Genomic DNA, 20252 nt, shown 5'->3' with positions numbered 1-20252 from the left:
TTTCATAGGAAATCTTATTCATTTGCAGCACAAATAAATAATTACTCCACTATTTAATGCTATTCTTCCTCAAGCTTTATTTTCTTTTTTACTGCCTATATCGGATATTCACTGGATCTCATATGCACTATAGGTACCATGTTTGCACAGTGATGCTGGAAATATTCTGTGATGCAGTTCTAGCAAAATGAGCCCACAAATCATTCATATTGAAAATCTAATACCACCGGCTGGTGAGAGTCCCACTCTGGGTCACATAATGCATGTTAAATTTCACATCACTGCTTTTGGTTTGGAATTAAGACAGAAAACACAGAACAAAGCACAAGAAAATCTGTTATTTTTACAACTACATTTATTAAAAAAGAAAAAAAAAAGAAAGAAAAGGAAAAGATAAAACAAACCAAAAAAAAAAAAAAAAAAAAAAAAAAAAAGCAAACAATGTCCCACCAGGCATGAGACAGTTAATGGGGAGAGAGAGACATTTTTAAAAGCATACAAACCAGCAAAATGTTAATCTAGCAGCATCCAAATGTTGGAATCTCCAAAATCATCATTTATATATTTAAATATATAGTTTTTATTATGTTTTTGTTTTCTTTTGCCCTGGCAAGCTACACACTTTACAACGTACACAGAGCTTTATCTCTCCTTTAGTGCAGAAAAACAAATACCCTTAATAAAATAAACAACTTTAGGTTAAATAAGCTTAAATAACAGTGTTAAATACAAGACACTTCTGTGGCAGTTATGTACAGAAATAAACACATTTGGCGTTGTAAGTGTGGTTCACTGGCGCTTGCTCTAATGCTCTAGAAACCACTGCATAAGAACTCAGTTTGTTGTGTTAAACTTGACACACTCGCGCGCGCGCACACACATATTCACACACAATTTTTATATCGGTGAGCCACAGACAAGCCTTGTGTTTATTTAAAAAAAACAAAACAAAACTGAAAGCAAACAATCCATTTACAACCAGTTTTAGGCACAGTCTCCTCCAGCTTTATAAATACGTCGAATGCAACCGCTTCTCTTTACGTTTGTGCTAACTTCTTTTTCTTTTCTGTTTTTAAAAACACAGTTATGTAACTACCACTTGGTTATTGCTAGGACATTGTGACAGTGAATGGAAACTACTGACAGAACGTGTGTCGGGGGAAAAGCACCTTCAAACATCAAAATTACTGCCATGTGACCTTTATGTTACAACACAGAGGAAAAGAAAAAAAAAAAAAAGTGAAGATTGTTAAGAACCAAATCTCAAAACATCAAACCTTAAAACATTTGTGACTTTGGAAATCCAGAGAGAAAAAAGGTCTCAGTTGAGCTACATTCATCCTCCCTCCCTTTACCGTATGTTGTCAAGACCGCCACATGTGGATTCCTCTTGGTGCAGTAAGTACCACTTCATTATGTCCAGTACATTCCTCCCCTCCTCCCTCCCTTTCTTTTTTTTTTCCTGTGTCCATGAATGTCGGCACAGAAACAGCTGTGTGACAGTGTGCGCAGTATGATACAGTACAGCTGAGTATACAGTACAGTAGACTGACGTGACTTACGTAGGTAGATTAAATGTTGACTACAGTAAATGAGCTTTACATTCCACTACTGTAAGAAGATCCCAGGGACTTTAGTAGGGGCCCCTGAGGAGGGTTGCCCTTCTCAATTCCTCTCCAGCGCTGGAGATGAGGAGGCTTCCCAAGAGCCTTGTTTTCCAAGATGAAGAGGCTGTTAAAGTCAGAAACAGCCCTGCACTTCAGACTGAGAAGGATCCCAAAATGAAGGTCCAGATCAGGTTTTTAAGTCTCTTGCTCAGGGCAGCTCAGCCGTCTCCTAAACACGGGCTATTTTAAAGAGAGTCTTAATTACTCTTGGGGCTGGTAATGGTTTGTTTTATAGTCTATTTATTTATGGATCATCTGGGAGGCTTAAACAGGAGTTGAGTGGGTGCCCCCGGAGGGATGAAGGCCTTCTTTGCTTGGTTTCCCTCCGTTTCTACAGGCCTCCCTCTCAGGGTTTCTTGTCAATGGTGTGAAAGAACCACTCTGTGAACTTCCTGAGCTGAGCTGCGGCTGTTTGGCTCTCCTCCTGCAGCCGCATGTTGTCCTGTCTCAGGTGTTGCACCTCCTCCTGTAACATTGCCTTATCCTCCTTCTCCTGAACACAAAAGAACACACACAACCAAAGCAGGGACATGAAAAGATAAATCGATACAAAAGGAGTTGATAAAAGCCCGGCTATTATGAGAACATCCATCTTTCGTCAGCGCCGTAAATGGGAGGCATTAAAATGGCAAAGCAGCCTTTCCTCTGATAAAAGTGCACTTCCTTTCCACGTTTGAAGCACATTAGTGGAGGTGGGGAAGCGTTGCAGTGGGACACAATAAGGAAAGGAAGCAGGATATCGAATTAAGTGGATGAGTTAGTATAACGGAGACCTTAGGGCACCCATTACTCATTGTCAGGCTGTGTGACACAGACATGCACTATTTGCTTGTGTGGAAAGCACAAAGGTGCCAAAAACATAATTGAGAAATTAGCCATATATGTAAACTTGCCTTTCTGAGGTCATGCTGCAGCTGCCTGAGGATCACCTCCAGCTGGTTGACTTTGCCAGTTAGTGTAGATGGGGAGCTGCTGTTGGTTTACACACAGAAACAATTTGGGTAAGAGTAACGCCACAAAGAAAAAAAAAAAAAAAAAAAATCTAACAATGGGACGTTTTTCCCCCTGTGCACACTCGCTTTCAATCCACCTTTCATTTATTGTTATTTTTCCGAAACAAAGCCGCCGGTTTCATTGTTTCTATTGTCCCGGGTCTATAAATTGTGGACCACACAATCCAAAATGGCAAAACTACTGTTTATCACATGAACCCATAACAGATGTAGGCAGCAGGTGTTTCAAGTAATCCAGTGTAGCCTGAAGAGTCACTGATATCCCTTTTAGAGAAAATTGGATCTGGTTCTTAAACTGGTTTTGTTGATGGTTGCTGCAACACAGTCTGCTAGTTTTTAATGCAACTGTTTTAGGTTAGCTTAACGACTAGGATATATCTTTATTAATCTTTTACATGTATAATATGAATTTATATTGCTTTACAAAAGAAACCACTGTCTTGTTTCAAGACCAATTCATTTGTGTTACATCATTTCTGAATTAATTAAAGTTGAGTATTGAAGTACTTTATGACTTAAAAATTTGCCTGAACTGCAGCTGATAATACATCAGGTCTATTTTAATGATTCCTGCCATCTCTCCCTAAATGTTTGCTTTGCCTACAGGATATAAAAAAACAAACTCTGAATCTGTGACCATCTCTCCTGGTAAGTTGTCAGTGTTTCCTGCATACTGCTCTTCATGCCAGCTGTGCCTGGTAAAAACTGCTAAGCTCAGACGGTTAAGGGAGGAAGGGCTTTTAGCCAACAATAAATCTTCACTTTCTCGTGCAATGTTGTGTTTGTGTTGCAAGTGAAGCCTACTCTGCTTCCAGCGCTGCTCCCTCCGCCTCCACCACCCGTCTGGTCAACTCTCTGGAGATCTGCAGAGCCTCGGCCCGCTGCATGTCTGTCATTGTGCAGAAAGACGCCACGCGCTGGTCTTGAGACAGAACAGGTGACGCAGCAGGTTACAATCTGCTTATGACAGCATTTTTGTCAACATGCTACTAAAATAGAAGAGAATAATACAATTGCATGCATGTTTTCCTGACAGGAAGGGCGATTCATTCATAGGCTGTGTGAATGAACGACTGGTTTGATGTCCCCAATGGCAGTCCCTCCCATTCTGAGAGATCTATAATCAGACAATAGGTAACAAGGTGACAACAGGACGTTTCTAGAAATTACAGTTATAGGCAGTCCCTTGGGTGATACTCCAGCACCCTCAACCCTTTGAGTTTTTTTCTAACAGCTGTTTGGCTCATAATGGGCTAGATCCCAGTGAGCTGTAAGACACCAGTCATGCTTGTTTTACTATATCAGGCCCTTAAGCTTCTTCAAAGCTGCATGGAAAACCCAAACTTGGCATGTCACGCTTTGGGACTGCTCAGTTTTAAGCTCTTATGCGGTTTTCTTTAGAAGCCACTCGCTCTCAAGCCCTTGGTCTGAGACTAAAGATAGGAGGATCTACATATTCATAGAAAAGATTAAGCACGCTCCTCCATTAATTTAGTCCCCAAATGAAAGCTAATCCACTCTGAGACAAAAGCTGGTCGAGCCACGAGCTGGTTGTTCAGGCAAGGAAGGAAAGGGAAACCATGCTTTCATTTACATATGAATGAACATCTTCCTCATATTCTATGACTGCATCAGACAGATTAAAGACTTTGTCGAAAGCAGCAGTGGGAGCAGAAAAGCAGCTTGTCATTTCTGCAAGTCCAGATTTAGTGGACAAACTGATGAAAGTCAAACAGAACAGATTACCGTGAAGAGAAAACAGCAGAATCACGAGGAAAACACAATGTTCATGTTTATTTGTGAGGGAATACAAAAATACAATAAACGGTTTTAAAGGGAACATCAAGTAATTGCACCAAAAGCTTTTTGCTCCTGAAATTGACCAAAGCTTCTTTTTGATCCCTTCTGCTTCAACTTCTAAGAGTTATGAGAACACATGGTTTCAGACATGTTAATGCTAAAGGCTGCAAACTACTATCATAGTTTTTTTTTTTTTTGTTTTTTTAACAATAGGAAAGTAAAAATGAACGATCCGCACAGTCAAGGTTATGAAGGCTTTAGATCGCAGCCAAGCTCCTTCTCCCCTCTGCCTATAAACAGAGCTGGTTAAACACGCTGCACAATGGCTGCCTGGAGCCACTTTCTGCTCGGCAACAAGGCTCCAGTTTACACAGGCTGCCGTGACAACTGCCTTGCTGCTGTCAGTCAGACTCTCCATCATTTCTCATGATTCCTCTCTTGTTAAATGATGGACTCCAGGCTTTGCAGCAGGAAATCAAAAGTATAAACTCAAGAGTTGACGAATGAATAATCACAAGCCATGATGTCCGCTCACTGGTGGAGGTCAGATAGAGTTCAAGTGGAAGAACATTGCATGGCATGTTAGTGTTTCCATGGTGGATGGGAAATGCACTGACATGGTGGTGGTTAAATAAGCACTCAAATTAGGCAAAAATAAATTAAAAATGATGATGCCGCCCATGATGTGGCTCAGATGTGCTCATTTACCGTGAAAACACACTTTTGGTTTTGACGTAAGTCATGCTATCTCAGGCGACAGCTTAATACAAAGTCCTTGGAATTTCAAGCTAATGCTTCATTCCTGAAAATCCCACAAGTTCTTGCTGTTATGGGGGGGAACATACTTTGCGTTTAATCGTCAGGGCAAAAGATGAGTCCGAAGTAACAACCCAAAATTTAACAGTAAAAGGGACAGCTGTGAAGAATTCTGCCTGAGTGCTGACTTGAGTTTTATGGTGTGAAAATTGGCTCCATCTCTGTGCTGAGAAATGACAGCTCATTTTTCCAGATCACAGTGCTTGATGGGAACCACGAAGGGGCTGAGAGCAGAGGTGCAAAAAGCAGAGGGATTCCCAAAAGTCACCTTCTGCAGCACTTAAGAGACAGCAGTAGAAACACAAACACGGCTCACACAAACCTATACATGCAAGCGGGTGAGCACTTGCAGATTGCAGACACACAAACATGTACGCGCTAAGCATCCCGGAAGGGAGGAGGGGGGAGTGGGGGAGGGGTGCACTGGTGGTGGTAACACAAGGTGCCAGCAGCTTTAGCCGAGCTGGTTACCTTCAAAGGCTCGTGCTGCATCAACCAGGTGAGACCAGTCCAAGCCCGAGGCAGTGTCTGGGAGGGGCATGAGGCCTGGGTCGCTGAACTTGGACCTGTCCGCCAAGGAACCGTCAGAGAACCAAAACTCACCTGCAGAGACAGGCAGGCAATCCCGTAAGTCTAAGCCCAGCCTGAGTATAGTTTAGTTAGGGCTAATCTTTGAGATGCCCATTGGTGTTGATCAGACAGGAGGAGTCGGGGAGGAATGGAGGGGCATAGAAGGGGGAAAGCAGGGAGTTTGTTCAAACTATTCCTTCCTGTTAAAAAGATTGGAACTGAGCCAATTTCAGCCATGCACATAATAAAATAGCGTTCAGTCTAGCCTAAGTAAGGCAATTTCACCTCCCATCTGGATGCCTCTCACAAATCCTTCTACGGGCTGCAAACAATCACACTTTTAAACGAAAAGTTTTGTATCAATGTGACAGCATGATAGGTTCTAGTCACATTAAACCAACTTGTCTGTGAATCACTTGTGAGGCTCTGACTGTCGGGCGATAAATGACTTGTCTAAGTGAATGTCTTCATGTTTCAATCAATATCTCCTTTTCCTTTCCTCCGTCCCTCCCACCCTTACTCCCTCTCTGCTCTGGAAGACCGAGAATGCAATAAACAAGCTTCCCTTCTGCAGACAGGCATTTAGAAAAACATAAGCGTGGAAGCAGAGAAGAGACTACGAGAGCTTGAGGTGACGATGACATTCTCCTTTTAATTTACCAAGCTCCTTGGAGCTTGAGTGATTCACTGTTTACCAAATTTGGGCAGTTTCAGTAGGGAAAAAGAGAGCGAGCTCGAGTTCGCAGCTATCCTTCAAAACAATCGGGAATCCATCAAGTTGACAGGAAGAAGAGGCTGGAGAGAAAAACCATCTTTCCAAAGCCCATTTTCTATGTAACGAGAGCAGCAGGAGACAGGTGAGGAACGGTATGGAAATGAGACAAGGAAGGACAGAGAGGGTAGGCGGGCAGGGAGTGACGAGTGAATGAAACATTATGTATGACAGACACAGTGACAACCCAGGTGGAAAAACTGGCATGTTTATGTCAGTGATCTTAAAGACCTGCTGAAGCGCAGGCAGGACACATCACACTTCTTATTTACTTGTGTATATTCCAAGGAAGCTGGGTGAACAGTAGAAAAGGGAATACTAGCCAGCAGTGACAGGCGTCGGCTTAATGCAGATGCAGTGGTAGATAGCTTGCAAGTAGCATGCAGCCTCACCCGTTTCCAATTAGCTGGGTGTATTGAGGAGTGTAGCTGGAGTGTGTTTAGCTGTGCTAATGAAATCAGTAGGGTACAAGTGGCTGTTCAAGCAAGTGACTACATCCTGGCTCTTATCTGGCAGCAGGAAAATCTGGCTGAGAAACTGTACATTAGCCATCCATCGCGTCAAGGCATTTTGATAAGACAGAGTTTAACTTAATATATCTGTAGGTGGTTCTTGTTCATTGTCTATACTCACTCCGCAGATTGGATGCTGCTTGATGATTGTGGATCATGCGAGGAGGCAGCGTGCTGTGGTAAGGTGGAGTTGTGCTGAACAGGATGTCGTTGGGCATGGCTTGATCCAGCACGGAGCTGTGTGAGCTGGTGTACGACGAAGCTTTGCGGTTGCTGCACACACTCTCGTCCGAAAGTGTTCGGTACAGGGAGCGTCTCGGTGACAAAGTGCCCACTGCTGACACCTGAAGGAGAAGAGCAGTTTGTCAAAGATAAGTCATATAGAAAATAACATATCCATCCATTCATTTTCTTAACCATTTTCTAAGGGTCGCAGGGAAGCGGGAGCCTATTCAGCAGTCATCGGGCGAGAGGTAGGGTACACCCTGGACTGGTCATCAGTCCATCGCAGGGCCAACACAGAAAGACAAACAACCATTCACAATCACACCGACTCCGAGGGGCAATTTAGAGCAGTGATGCTCAATCCTGGTCCTGGAGGGCCGGTGTAATGCAGGTTTTCCAAGTATCCCCGCTGGAACACACCTGACTCAGACAAGCTCTGCACATGTCTGCTAAACACACATTAGCTGTGTCCCAATTCAGGCTCTGCACACTTCCAAGTATGGATTCGCCAGTTGCCTACGTCATTGTGGTGCGCCAAGGGCTGTCCCAATTCAAAAGTCTCCTTCAAATACACCCTTCAAATCCAAACAAAGGCTACAAGCGATGCATCCTTTGCTGCCTCTTTTCTCCCAGAATTCATTGTGCGCCTGATGGAAAAGCATGAGCAGCAGAGTGCTGGTGGTACCACAGTGGCAAACTAGTTTTTAAAAAAAAAAGTACTGTATATACACACATATTTGTCCCAGCAGACAAGCTGGGAGGACAGCGGCATTGTGTTCAATAACCACAAATAAATTTAATTACATGCATCTAACCAGGATTATTTTTCACTGAAGTTAACGTCAGCTTGACAGAACGGCTGTCAGCCAGAGGCGAGAGCTTCACTGTGCTCTTAGCCCGAGAAGAGCCCGTCTGGGCCGCCTCATTCACATATTTGTCATTTAGACACACAGGGAAATGAAAATAAATAAAATTCAAATTACTGATGCCATTTTCTGTCATTTAAAGAAATATTTTCATGTTTTGTTTTTTTTTTGTTTAAGAATGGGATCACTGATTAGATCAACTTGGCACATGGATTTGCTCAACAACAAGGGAGCACTATGGGTAATTCTCATACACTAAGTAGACCATCTCATTTTTCTAACGGTATTCAATTCAATTCAAATTTTATTTATATAGCACATTTAGCCCAACCTCTGTTGACCAAAGTGCTGAACAAAATTAAAATCAAGTTAAAGTATGTATACCAATGATATCAATAAAAAAAATATCTTGTATCGTGTACTATGAGGATGGTAAGTGCGCTTTGGAGGGTGTAGACTATGTAGAACACACACACACATATATATATGTATATAAAAATAAAAGATATAGATAAATGAGCTACACATCCTCTCTCTGATGATTCCCAGTGCTTTGCCTTTCCCTGGACACTGAAAGTTTACATGAGCAGGCAGTTGGGTGGTAAGAAGGGAACATCAGGGAGCAGTGTCAGAAATTAATTACAGTTTCTGCTCTCAGTAAAAAATGCAAATGATTGAGAACAGCTGGAGAGTGTCTGACAGAGTGGGGAATCAGGGGACAGGGCTGGTGGAGGTGGTGACAGGGGTCATTCCCCTGTGGCAAGTCATGGTCAGATCTCAATATTGGAGGCCGTAGACAGCAGAGAGTGTTAGTGCCACAAACGTGGTTGGAGAAGAAAAATATGAGGTGACAGACAAGTCTGAGATACAGTTACATCTGAGAAAGAAAGAAAGAGAAAGAGAGAAAGAAATCCCTCTGATTCAAGCACAGAAACAGAGGATACCAAACAATTTCTTCAAATGGCTTGAACCATGGAAATATGTCAAAAATGCACAAATCTTCGTTAAAAGAAATTAGGGACATGAGTGCATTAACACCATGGACCCATCCTCCACGTGTGGATTATTGTTTTAGCCAAATTAGATTTATGGATTGCTGTGATTTTGCATATTTTCTTTCTCTGAAAATGCTGATGGATTAGTAAAACATCCGTAAGGTCAACTAACAAAGCATCACTGGTTCAGATATAGTGCTTTTTATACACTGGCTTGCGGGAAGAGAACTCTTCTTCTACATCCTGAAAAACAAGTAGATTAATCATTTGGAGGACTTTAACTGAGGTCACGTCTGACCTAGCTGGTTCCCACTTTACGAGGTCAGTTTAAATAGTTAGAAAACAGGCCTTGCTGTGTGCTCATCCAAGTATTGGCATAGTAGGAAAAACCTACACACCTGTTTGGAAAATATTCTTGCGATTTACTTTGAACTGTTCATAGGCTGAATAAAAGATACAGTAATGCTCACTGCCGATTGGGGACTCGGCTCAGTTGAAGGGGGTTGTATCTATTCAGACAGATTGCATTCACGCTGCACTTTGTTCTAATGTGCCAAACCTTTACAATAATATATCCCCATTCCCACCAAAGGTGGCGCTGCACTAGTATCTAGCAAAAGAGAGGACAAGACGCACGTGAAGAAGAAAACTCTGTTGCGAGTTAAACATAGAGCACGAAACTATTGCAGTTTTGGGTTTTTTATTCTGTCTTGTGCAAGTATACTGCAGAAATACACTGTAATAACGGACACAGTATGGACACAAACGCACCAAGACCTGCGTAGGTGGACGGAGTCCACTCCTTTGGTCCGAATCAGAATCCATTTGGCACATTCAAAGCTACCTGAATGAAGTGGACTTTCCGAACAAACTGACTTGGATTTGAATCAAAAAGCCTGATGTGAATATGCCCTTTAAATCTTATTCACCTGGTATGTCCCTCTTGGTCTGATTATCTAACTATCTCTAACCTTTTAAACCACAGTTTTAAGTTGGTTCTAGCTTAGACTAGACTCCACTGCTTTCTTGTGCTTTTTGGTGTCAGAATTGGAGCGCGGCTGGTCAAAACAGAAAGAAATGGTTCTAATGATGCTACAAACCAGCACTGGACTGGGTTTGATCTGCCCATTTTTGCTTTTCAAACAAACAAACTAGGATTGCTGAGTTGATCTTGTATCTGTCAGAGTCATATGAAGAAGAAGCCCCTAGGCAAGCTGTATATTCATGCCCGAATATAACTGAGAGTAAACATAATCTGTGGGCTTCCAGTACAGCCATTATGACAAACTGAAGAGGGACTGACATGCTCAATTCGATAGTTGACCCGATTCTGCCATATTGATATTTGTATGGTTGCTTATTTGTATGTGTTATGTGTGGGGCTAACCTTTACTGTAGCTCAATGTATGGCAAAGTGTTGCACGAGTCAATAAATGTAATCTGTGCTGTAGCCACGTGGATAGATTTTGAATTCTTTCCAGTACTGTCGTTAGTAGTAGAGTGGTAAAATGAAAAGCAGTCAGGTCAGCCAACAAGTTCATTTAACAGAACAAGTTACTGCAGACGTCACAATGAACAAATGCAAACACTTCAGAGCTGAGACAATCAGCACTGACGAAAGGATAACCTCTACTCTCAGAGAAGAATTACACAGGATACCAGGGCAAAGATACTTGTGTTTCGTGACTGTTGTCAGAGTTTTGACAGGGGATCTCCTGTTTAAACACACAAAACCTCAAAGACCAATCCCATCCATCATCGTCTCATTTAGTTTACATAAATACAGCAGGGGTGACATCAAAAGTGGCCACAAATGATACGAGGAGCAGCTGCACGGATGGGTAAATTTCTGCCTTTGGCTTCTCAGCTGTAACCAAAACTAGACTGGTATCCCCACAAGCCAACACCCAGCCATCTCAGTTTCAAAGACAAATCCTCCACAAATCCCATGGTGAGAATTTAGCAAACACCAAGTCTGTCTTTAAAACAGAAAAGCATATACTGCTTTCTTTAACTTAACACGACTGTACCTTATTGAAAGTTTTCCAACCCAGCTTTATGAGATTAGGCAATATAAGGTTCTCTCTCATCAAAGCAGCTTTAAACAGAACTTACTCCTTTCTGATATGAAGCAAAAAATAGCACAGAATAGCTGCAATAAACAGAGTTACTGCAAATGAAACCATTTCCAAAAGGGCTTAATGTTTTGCAGAAAGCCATCTTATTCATTACTTCTACAGCATCAGACCAGGTATTCAGTGCACATTCCCACAATGCTTAATTGAACCTGCCGGGGAAACAATGCTGACAAAACATATTGATAAAACCTGCAAGATTATCACAGTGCAATTCTACATCAAATGCAGGAAGTGATTATATGCGGGAAGAATAACACACAGTTATCCTCGTGTGTCTAAAACAACCTCTATTGGACACAGACTTGTCCTCATTTGGCCTGTTAGGTCTTTGAATTTCTTTGTACAACGGCACCATTCTTATCAGTCATGCCAGCATGGACACTTCCACGTAGATTTTTCCTGATTTGCCTGACTTTCCTTCTCACAGCCCACATTGAACAAAGACAGCAACCAGCTCTGGACCGCTTTGACGTGCCACTTGGGAGGATGTGTTGGACAACCATCTATTCAGATCCTTTTTTTTTTCCCTTTCCCACAGGAGGTTCAAAAGAGGAATGTTTTTTGAAAATAAGCTGTGAACGGCCTTTCCTTTACGTCAGCCACACAATGGTCTGTCTGTCTGTGAAGGGGGCGTCCAAGCGGACACTGTGGCTGGCAAGGAAAATCTCTAATGCACCTGCTCACCCACAAAAAGGCTGGCATCGGGTGAGCGCCGGAAGGGGCATTAACCTTTACTGTATCCTCTGTTAATCATTTAGAAGATTAAACAATGCGAATGGGAAATTAATCAGCATTGTTTCCAACACTGTCATTATCGTAATTTGATTCTTTTATGTGCCAGCTGATGATTGAAAACATTCAATCCTAGAAAAGCTGCTCCCAAAAAAAGAACTGTATGTGTTCTTTGGGATCATGTGTGTGTATGCTTAGAGTCCCAGGCATTGTGCCCTCCTTGATGCATTGCTTCTAAAGATTGATTCCCAATGCAGTGTATTGTCAGACCACAGAGCGCGATTAGAACAAAAAAACCCTGCTGCTCTCTGAATCACACAATCAGGAAGGGGTACCTTTGTACAGGTTACTGAGCCTTCCTCCTCTGCGGGGAACAAAAAGCAATCAAATGAAGGTGTGTGCTGCTCTCATTTCAGACAATCACTAACACTGCTTAGTTCTCTTGTAAGTGCCACATTTTATTGTAGTGCAAGCCAAGGGAACAACAATAAGACAAAGAACTCAGTGCACTGAGCTGATTCATGTGAGAGGCAGGGCCTGCCTGTGCCAGAGGACACTGCCGGCTCCTCTTGGGGAGCGAAGTGCATTTGTAGTAGAATTGAGCAGCATCCAAAAATAACCCATTTGTACATCTCCAGGGTCCTTTCCTGGTAGATAATGGATGGGGGATGGTGAACAGAACTGGAGATGCAATTAATAGAATCTACAGGACCCAGGAACATCAAACATCAATGCACCCTATGCAGCATTCTGCCATTAATCCATGACATCCCAACTGAGTAAATTTGGCCTGCTTTATATATCAAATCAGGCAAATGCTGTGCCAGTCACAAGGGACATAAGGCGTATTGTGTTAACAGAGACGAGGCCCATCAGATGTGCAGTAAATAAGCAGAGCCAGTTAATAGGAAGCAGATGTTTTCATGGTTTTAACTTGAGCACCAGTAAGAACTTATCTGCACTTGTTTTGGCCTTGCATCTTCTACACCTATTAGTCAGCGTGAGGAACGTTCCTTAGGGTTGGACAGAGATTCATAAACTTTAATGTCACAGCAGCATCATCATTCATGACTGTACAGCTTTGGTAGGTTTCTGCGTGTTAACCACAACATCATAAATCTTAAAACATGCGAGTCATCAATCAGTCAATCATCAGCCACAGTAACCTCACCTTCCCATTCCTGTCTCCTCCTGGAGGGCTGTCGGGCAACATCATTTTACGGTACTCTTCTTTCGAAAGTCGCTGCAGTGATTTTCCGTCTCGCTCAGCAGCTTGAAGCCGGCAGGCTGCTTCCTGTGCGTACAGCTGCCTGCAGATGACACAGAGGGAACAGAAGAGCACAGCTCATCACGCGAAGAAGGCCTTCGGGCCATCGCAGTTTGGGTTCAAAGGTGGCCCCGGCTACTTTGGGAATATTTGCAGAATAACACATAAGGTCCAAGTGAAGGATCCGTCTTAGCATGGTGACATCAAGAGCCTCTCTGTTCTGAGCTAGTCAGGTAAATGTGGGGTAGCAGGGAAGGAGAGGAAGATAGGAAGGAGGTTTGCTTCCTATGCCACCTTGTCTCATATCACTCTACTTAGGAGACTGCCACAAGTGCAGCCAAGTACTGTGAGAGATAAAAGAGGGAAAATAAAAAACAAAGGGTTTGGAAAGAAATTACCACAGACCAAGAGGAGTGCTCACACAACAACAGAGGAAGACATGAGAGCTGTTCGACAGGGATTGGTGAAGGACCCACAAGAGGTGACACGTTTTCTTGGCACCGGTTGTCAGAAGGGTTTGTTTGGAAACATTTAAACGAGTCTGAGGGTGTTGAGTGCTTGGTGAGGGAGGGCACAGGGCATGGAGGATGTGACTGACCTGGCTGGTGGAGTTGTGTGGCTGTGAGACCTCTGCTATAAGTGAGCAGCGTGTGCGTGACACACTGAGTGCTGTTGGCAGGGTGTTAGATGGCCGCAGGGAGATTAGTTCGATGGCTAGACAATGGGACGGCCTGGTTGTGATGGTAACCTAGAGACAATTTTACAGAGACTTGCACTGTTTTAAGCTTTGGCAACCGAGCCCTTAATACACAGGTATTCAAATGCAACAACTTGTTAAACCTAAAAGCAGAATCCAGGAGCAATATGATCTTACACTAAACCTATGCACATTATCTTGATTTCAATTGCATTAATGTGTGTTTATGCACACACACCTTTTACTTCTGGATTCTTTGTGAAATAGTTGGGTCAGACATAGGGCTGGGCAATATATCGAGTATACTCGAGATATCGTGGCTAGTCCCCTGTGGGATATAGAAAATGTCTATATTCATCATATTTGAGTAGCCTGTTGTCACGCAGTTGTTTTTAGCTGTGGGCGGGGTTTTCTCCCTCCTCCTCGAACTCTCTGCACCGCTTTGCACAGACAGTTAAAGTAAGCGCACCTAGTTACGTACATAACGTGAGCTACGTGCTACGTCATGAGAGGCAGCGTGTAGCAGCTTTTCTAGCACAGAAATCCGGTAGCAATAGCAGCGCGAGTTACAAAAAATGGAGGAGGGAAGAATTTTTTCTGAAGAAAAATAGTACAGGATCCATCATCTGGCGGTGGTTTGGATACAGGAGGGAGGATGTTGACCAAACAACTGTTGTATGCAAATTATGTCACAAAAGTGTCGCCACAAAAGGTAGTAGTACCACAAATTTAAAATGACATGTTTCTGCCACTGCTTTAACTGTTCAATAAATACAGTTTTGATCAATTTGCCTCGTTACAATTTCATCCTTTTGGCATGAATGTTTAAAATCAACATATCTTAAGGCAGTATGAACAATTATGTTTTACCATAGACACAAAATCATCTTACTGATGTGATTGTATGCACCAAAGCATTAATTCAAGGCTAAGGTAAGTATCAAGATATATATCGTATATCGTGACATGCCATAAAAATATTGGGATATTACGAAAAGGTCATATCGCCCAGCCCTAGTCAGACATTACTTTGTGGGAGATACAGCAGATATGTCCCAGCTGCTGATGTACAGTCGGTCGGCATCTACATTGGAGGACGTGTCACATGACAAAAACAACACTTTGAAACCTGCTGTGAAAGGGAAGTGGGGGTTTTGGTTTAGGATATAAAGGAGGTGGGGCAGAATGTGGGGAAGCAAGCTGGGTCAGATCAGGGCTACAGAGGTTTACGTTAACTGTGTACCTGGAACGCTCAGACAGCATTTTGAGAAGGAAGGCTAACAAGCTCTCCGCTCCTCTGAAACAAAAAGGAGAAGCAAGAGAGAAAGAACGGAAGGTTAGGAGCACCGTTACACATCCTGTATCAGTGTTATAGCAAACGAGAAAATGCTTTAAAAAGAAGGAAGAGAAACTTCATTATGTTAGAACAATATCTGTGAGTAATATTAGGCCATTCATCATGAGGCGCCGTTATGTAAGATGAAATAAAACCGCAGGAATATAAAAACAAACACTGGAGAGGGTAACTGAGTTACTGAGCTTTTTCATAAGTCGGTAGAAGATGACTTCATTGCATGCGATCAATCACAGCAAATTCCACAGCCTAAATAAAATTACTCTGAAACCATAGCTGGGGGTTTCTTCCAGTGCGTATCTAACGTTCACTCCTCTAATACATGCCCATCACGGGCTTGCTCACTAACACCCTCAAACAAGTACATACACATGCATACACTTCTTTACAGCAATCCATTTTATCATCAGACAGACACTGTCAGTCATCAATGCTCATATAACGTCAAAGAAGCGTGCACTGTCTCAGCTTTGCTGAATAAATTCCTCCTCCTGGGTGACATTTCTAGAAGCTACTCTCTGGAATGTGTGACAGCAGTCTGTTGCTATGAGGATCGTTGCTTGGCTCCCAGCAGAGATGCTGATCTGTCAAAGGTTCAGCCTAGCAATCCACCGGGACCTGACTTCAGAGGGACGATCAATAACAACATGTGACATGTGTCAAGTGTATTATGTCAGCGACTTCATTGAGCTTATTTATTTTGTGGCTGTCTGCTTCAATCAAGGCCAGTTTATGCACTCTGGGTGGGCTAGACAGCAGGTCTGAGAGACAACAACTCGACAGCAAGAGCAGCGTTCACACCTGGTAATACCTGTGTCTTCTTGCCTGTGGTTGCAGGTGGTCAGGTTTCAGCGCCACTTACTTCTCTTTTGTTATAATGCATTTCTGCCGGCTTCTTGAGTGACCAGATCATCTCACTTCTAAGGTCTTTACGCAAATAACATGAGGTATAACAAGGCACATAGATTTTCCTCTTCCAGAATAACAGACTTTTTTTTTTTAATTACAAATTTCTCCTAGTTTTACAGTCTTAGGAGCAGTTAGGCTTACTAATATGAAACACTTTCTTTGCAGTTGATGAAGGCCTGAAGTCTCAGAGAAATGAACATATTTAAATGCTGTTTGTCAATTCTTTACGACAAGAACTCCCAGCTGTTTGTTTTCTTTTTTCTTTCTTTTTAAGAGCGAGTCATGTGTCTTTGCATGATACGTTGCAGTAAACAAAATAAAGCGTGAGAACTGGATGCAGACGGAGCTAAATCTGCTTTGCTTTTGTGGTAATTGTGCTTATTTCGTGATGATCTCATTCACTCTCTGTCTTGCTTTTCCTCTGTTACACACACTCACCCACACTCTGAAATGTTGGGAGGTCCCTCAGTGCTGTGGGCATCATCATCACCATCATCAGCCGTCTTCATGCCCACTGGCTGTTTGCAACTGGACTGTGTGCGTGTCTGTCCACAGGCCTCCGAGCTGGGCCCTGGCCCCGGCTCTGGCCCTGAGCTGCTGGTCTGGGGGATGGTGTACACCTTGGAGGAGTCAGCGGACATACAGTATCTGGCACCACGTGCCAGCGGACTGCCAGAGTGGTGTGAGCCACTGATCAAACAGCAAAAAAAATAAAAACATAATGTAACTCAAAAGTGAGCAAATAATGAGTGAGAATTAAACAAAAAGGCACAAAAAAAAGAGAAAATTATAATAAAACCATAAACAAGTGTTAGCAATGAAAAAACATGAGTGGCTATGAACAATGATGCATGGAATAAACTTAAACAGATGAGGTTTTTTTTTTTTTTCTAACTCAAAATGACGAGTGCTGTGGCCGGCTAAACAGGATGACATTATTTTCCTCTCCATACAATGTGTGCCAGCTTGTTCCTCTTTAACCTACTTTGAAGATGACTCAGTTCCAGTCTATCACGTTCATATTGTTGTTGAACTTTGTCCTTTCAATATTTAGTCAAATATTAAATGACAAACCACATTTATGGGTCAGTGCATTCCAACCACAAAGAGGCTTTTCCCCCACTTAGTCTTAGTTGTCTTCAGGTTTGCAGACATCTGCTGCTGTGACCCCTGTTGATTTATGCTTCTCCAAGCATAACACACGCAGAAACTGCAAGCTACCATGTAAGCTGGCAACTGCTTTTAATTTTGTTACTGAAGTGAACTGACCCTTGAAATTGTGATCAAATGGTTAAATGAATGCTTCATTTGTTGGAAAAATCATCATTTCATCAAATGCTTTAAAACAGCAGCTGTGTTGTTGTTTTTTGTTTTTTTTTACAGTCAGATCATAACATCTACTTAAAATTAATAGGGGACTGGGGAATTACGTTTCTGATGATAATGTACGATGAAGAGATCGCTTTTAAAAATGATGTGAAAAGGAGTTATGCATCAAACAATAAAAACAGCTCGCCTGTATCCTCAGCCACCTTTGTTCATTTTGTTATTAATAATAAAGGCCGACAGTTTGGGTTTCCATGCCTTCTGTCTACTGAGGATTCACCTGTTAGCTGTTCAAATCCAAAGCCTACTAAGATGCTGGCTTTTGGTGTTAACATCATGTAGAACTTTTAGCTTTTCTCCTAAAATACATTAGAGACTGCTTTAGCTGGAAGTGCTACACTCAGCTTCCATATTCATGACCATCTGGACCACACCCTGCAGAATGTGCTCCTGCTGCTCCACTGTTAGTTCAGATGACTCCCTCGTGTCAAAGACCATTACATAAAAGGTGGGAAACTTCACAGTAGTCAAGGTGATGCCGCTGGCTCTCTCCTCATTTCTGAATGACATCAGGGGGGGTTGGGCAAATTTGATGCCTTCCAAACAGGTCAATGATTTAAACAGATTGTGTAACATAATCCTGCACGGCATAAACCAACAGATACCCACTCTATTCTATAAAGACATGCTGTGAAAGGCTGCAAGGCTCGACCCTATCTGACACCTCTTCTTTTGTTTCCCCCAGATGGGCTCCAGTCTGGTGAAGAGAACATGGAGTACAGTCCCCATGTGATCCAGCCAGTGGCTTCAAAACAGCTGGATGAACTGGGTACTGGGACAGACAGCGAGCACGACTGTAAGAATGTCAGTAAACAGGAAAAGACTTTTCTTTTGTGCAGTTCTTTGTCTCTGTGTGTTTGACAGGACAGATAATGGATTGAATAGGTTGGCAGTGGTGGTGTGTGACTGTGAACCCTCGTATTCCAGAACAGCGGATTTTGCTGAGAGCCATGTAACACAAAAAGGGTGTGAATTTCCAAAGCAGGCACATCAGTTCAGTGACCCAAGAAGAATTAAGCCTCAACAGAACAAACTGTTTACCCACAAAGACAAAAAAAAAAAAAGCAAACAAACAAGTAAACCAGATCACATTGAAAGCAAATGCTTAAAAAAAAGGCTTAATTAAGATAATTTCCATTAAATACGTGCATGCAAAATCTGGCATAACTGTAAAAATTATGAAGTTAAAGCTAATGGTTTTCTACTTGTCCCTAAATTTCACAAACTCCAGCCTCCATTTGTTAGATGGATTGTAATCCAAAGCCACGTTTTCGTCAGTGTCATAACCCCAAAATGCAGAAAAACATGTGCATTATAAATTGCTTAAATACTTGGAAAATTATGCATTTTGGAGAAGAAAAAAAAAAGATTTGTTTGTACTGTACCTTGAATGGGATGAAATCTCACTGAGGTCTCCAATGCTGCCCTCCGTCACATGACTAGACATGATAGCGGAAGCAAAGCCCTGCTGTAAGTAGAGTTTTCCATGATCCTCCTCAGATGCCCCGTCCTCATGGTGCTCAGATACCCAAGGGTGTCCCTGCTCCCCCACCCGACCCTGCAGCAACACCCGAGCCCCAGGGGGCACACAGGGATTAGTGTCTATGCCACTGTCTGTGGAGGCCCCTTTGATGTAAGTTAGGCCCAGCATCTCTGGGTCCATCAAGTCTCCAGAGCCAAAGTGCTTATCGTCGCTGTTGCTGGAGGCGTTGCTTGAAAGAGTGTTGCTACTTGAGTGGCTTGAGTTTTTATCACCAGTCTGGTGCAAAGAGAGAGAGAGAGAGCAATAGAGAGACAGGGGGGGTTATAATAAATCAAATGAGGTTAAATGGCAGCTGCAAATAAGTCTTACGGTTATTTTGACATGTCTGCTGTATTATTCAAGAACGGGTTTACCCATTGGCCAGTGCGCATGTCCTTGACTGAGGCAACATCTTTTTTTTTTGAGAGGCCTGTTATATTTTTAGTTATCTGACGGAATAAAAGCACAATATGCTGGATGCAGCATACTTTCATGCAGCTTCTCATACTGTTCAAGATATTTGGAGAGATCCATATTATCTGGTCCCCAAATCTGTGTAAAAATCAACAATATTCCCCAGTTAGTTGGAATATTCCCAGTCAAGTGGGGAAATGTTCATGGCCAACTTGAGCTCAGTGTATTCAGCATGTACATCAGCTGCATAGAAAAATCTCTTAACTGGAAAACAGATGCCTAGTGAGGAAGCTTAATAGAAAAGTTTAATCTTGGAAAATAAACAATGAATTATAGGACTGAGCTGACATGCTTTCTTTATTACGCCGTACTTAACATAGCTAAAATCATAGATGCAACTTAAATCACATCGCATCAAAAACAGTTTGAAAAACAAGTCCTGTGCATTAGGGACAAAGTGCCAAGAGGAGGGTTTAATTTTTCATCCATAGGCCTGGGCTAATGCGATGATGGCTTAAAGCACTGACTGAAAGAGTTGTTAGGTACATTTACCAGTCTCCAGTATAGAAAGAAAGAACGAAAATACAGAAAAGACTC

At 42.4% G+C, this 20252-nt stretch overlaps 1 protein-coding gene across 2 annotated transcripts in view; it reads right to left on the bottom strand.

The window, feature by feature from the left end:
* Positions 1-449: 449 nt before the first annotated feature.
* Positions 450-20252, bottom strand: part of LOC306762434 (signal-induced proliferation-associated 1-like protein 2) — an 85775-nt gene continuing 65972 nt past the window's right edge. Inside the window, exons 14-21 of one of the 2 annotated variants that reach the window (XM_079248893.1) lie at positions 19105-19478; positions 16772-17023; positions 13278-13416; positions 7272-7494; positions 5768-5899; positions 3485-3602; positions 2561-2639; positions 450-2160 (exon numbers count right to left, since the gene is read on the bottom strand). In XM_079248893.1, the coding sequence (XP_079105019.1) occupies positions 2014-2160; positions 2561-2639; positions 3485-3602; positions 5768-5899; positions 7272-7494; positions 13278-13416; positions 16772-17023; positions 19105-19478 (1464 nt within the window). In that variant the 3' untranslated portion in view covers positions 450-2013. Of the gene's footprint in view, positions 2161-2560; positions 2640-3484; positions 3603-5767; positions 5900-7267; positions 7495-13277; positions 13417-16771; positions 17024-19104; positions 19479-20252 lie in introns of those variants that run through there. The other variant, XR_013771498.1, reaches the window with a different exon arrangement.

The sequence above is a fragment of the Telmatherina bonti genome (genome assembly GCF_933228915.1).
Source record: "Telmatherina bonti genome assembly, chromosome: 11".
In the NCBI taxonomy this organism is placed as follows: Eukaryota; Metazoa; Chordata; class Actinopteri; order Atheriniformes; family Telmatherinidae; genus Telmatherina; species Telmatherina bonti.
The sequence above is the reverse complement of the archived record's forward strand: the minus strand, read 5'-3'. Positions and strand labels throughout refer to the sequence as shown.